Source organism: Micromys minutus (genome assembly GCF_963924665.1).
Source record: "Micromys minutus genome assembly, chromosome: 6".
Lineage (NCBI taxonomy): Eukaryota > Metazoa > Chordata > Mammalia > Rodentia > Muridae > Micromys > Micromys minutus.
Genome location: NC_137975.1, coordinates 31,645,837 through 31,648,425, shown reverse-complemented (window position 1 = coordinate 31,648,425; position 2,589 = coordinate 31,645,837). Strand labels below are relative to the sequence as shown.

General features: G+C 40.8%; 1 protein-coding gene across 1 annotated transcript; it reads left to right on the top strand.

Annotated features, from left to right (window-relative positions):
- Window positions 1-347: 347 nt before the first annotated feature.
- Window positions 348-2,360, top strand: LOC308422115 (protein DBF4 homolog A-like; the record flags this gene model as incomplete). The annotated part of the gene is made up of 1 exon (XM_080918560.1): window positions 348-2,360. The coding sequence occupies one exon, from the start codon at window positions 348-350 to the stop codon at window positions 2,358-2,360; it is 2,013 nt and encodes a 670-aa protein (XP_080774686.1).
- Between the last annotated feature and the right edge of the window lie 229 nt (window positions 2,361-2,589).

Here is a 2,589-nt window from a genome sequence, read left to right as displayed (position 1 = left end):
TGGTAGACCAAAGTACATAGGTTAGTACAAACTTCCAATGTTAGGTTTTTGTTTCTCTTTTCAATGTATACTCGATTTTCATCTCATAACTAATCAATGTATATTATTATTCTATTTCATAAAGGTAGTACATTTTCTTAAACATATGAAAAAAACACTATTTTGTTTATTTCTTAGTTAATGCTGAGCTGCTCCGAGGCTCGGCGCCCGGAACCGGCCCTGAAGCTCGGCCAGCGTACGCGGCCGGGCGCCAAGGCCAGGGCCGGAGGGCTCTCGGAGCTTTGTGTTGGCGGCCGTCCCATGCGGCCCCCGGTGTGGACCCAGCATGTAGGTGCCTGGTGGCTGCCATGAACCTCGAGAACATGAGGATCCACAGCAAAGCTCCTCTCCCGGGTGGCATCCAAGACAAAAATGAAAAGAATAGGCCATCCTTGAAATCCCTGAAAGCTGATAGTAGACTGGAAAAAACCAAATATAAGCCGCTTTGGGGGAAAATATTTTACCTTGACTTGCCTTCTATCACCATTCGTGAAAAACTACAAAAAGATATAAAGGAACTTGGAGGGCGAGTTGAAGAATTTCTCAGCAAAGATATCAGTTACCTTGTTTCCAATAAAAAGGAAGCAAAGTATGCGCAAACATTGGGTCGGATTTCTCCTGTACCAAGTCCAGAATCTGCATACACTGCGGAAACCACCTCTCCTCATCCCAGCCATGATGGAAGTTCCTTTAAGTCTCAAGACAGAGTGTGTTTAAGCCGAGGAAAATTGTTAGCTGAAAAAGCTGTCAAGGATCATGATTTTATTCCTACTAATAGTATATTATCAAATGCGTTATCATGGGGAGTAAAGATTCTTCATATTGATGACATTCGATACTACATTGAACAGAAGAAGAAAGCATTGGGTGCACTCAAGAAATCAAGTACTTCTGGGAGGGATGTGGGAAAAAAAGCTGGTACTGGAATACAAAAAGCAAGAACAGGGAGACTCAAGAAGCCATTTTTAAAGGTTGAAGATGTGAACCGGTCTTACAGGCCATTTTACCTTCAGCTCCCCAGTATGCCTTGTATCAACTACTTTCTTCAGAAGCCTTACAGTCCATTTGATATGGAAAAGTCATCCAGCGTTCAGAAACAAGCTCAGCCTAAACTGAGAATTAATATGGACGGCGATAAGTGTGGAACCCCAGTTCAACTCCAGTTGAAGGAAAAGAGAAAAAAAGGATATTGTGAATGTTGCTTACAGAAATATGAAGATCTTGAAACTCACCTTCTGAGTGAGAAACACAGGAACTTTGCACAGAGTAACCAGTATCAAGTTGTTGATGACATTGTATCTAAGTTAGTTTTTGATTTTGTGGAGTATGAAAGACACACGCCTAAAAAGAAAAGAATAAGATACAGTGTCGGATCCCTTTCTTCTGTTTCTACAAATGTCTTGAAAAACACTGAACCAAAGGAGAAGCTACTATTGGAGCCCAGTTTCCAGAAGGATGTGGGAGAAAGCAGTGGGCAACTACTCCAGCAGAATTTTCAGTGTGAAGAAACCCAGAAACCTGAAGAGAAGCTTGTGTTTGCTTCAGAACCCACAACTTATTCTTCAACTGGATTGAAAGGGTGTGATGGGAAACCAGCAAGCATGGTAAATGCAAGTGAGCCTGACAGAAAGCAGGAGCATGCACAGCTACCCCTGTGTGACAACACTCGGGAAGGAATGCACAGTGGGTGTCAGTGTAAAATAACTATAGATAGAAATGATGTAGAACAGAGAGCAGGTACCACTTCAGGGGAGCCACAACCGTGCAGACAAGTTTCTCCTCTCAGTACAGAAAGTAATCTACCCCAACCAAAATTAACTGCAGATATTATACAGCTTTCAGCAAAAGATCTGCAAACAGAGGACCTTCATGTTGTGATTGGTCATGATTCTGACCCAGTGACATTACACACATTGAAAGATCACCTAACAACGAAGGCAACAATTCCACCCTGTCATCCTCAGGAACCTCATGAGTGTGACACTGAGAATAGAGAGAATTTGCCTTGTGGTAAGATCCGGCGGAAAGTGAGACTGTTATTAGGGCAAAAGAAAGCAAATGTGGAACTAGGCGCTGAATTGGATGAAAAGAGAGCTGAGTGTCTTCCTACACATGAAGACAGAACTTGGGGGTCACCCGTGCAGTCTCTCGTGGATCTTTTTCAGACAAGCGGGGAAAAATCAGAATTTTTGGGTTTCACAAGCTACACTGAAAACAGTGGAATATGTGATGTTTTGGATATTTGGGAGGAAGATAATTCAAGTAGCCTTCTGTCAACATTTTTTTCTTCCCCTTCAACTTCTGCATTTGTTGGATTTTAGTATTTAATGTGCTTTTCAGAAGCGACAGCTATATTCCTGAAGTTTTTATAAATACATATATAATTGGGAGCTGTGGGGGGGGTTGTTTTGTCAACTTTGTTTATGAAACTAAATATTAATTAAAATGATGCTTGTAATTTTTTTTACAGGATTGAGTAGCTGTTACAAATTATACAATAAAAACTTGTGACTTATTTTATAAAAAAAATAAAAAAATAAAAAATAGTTA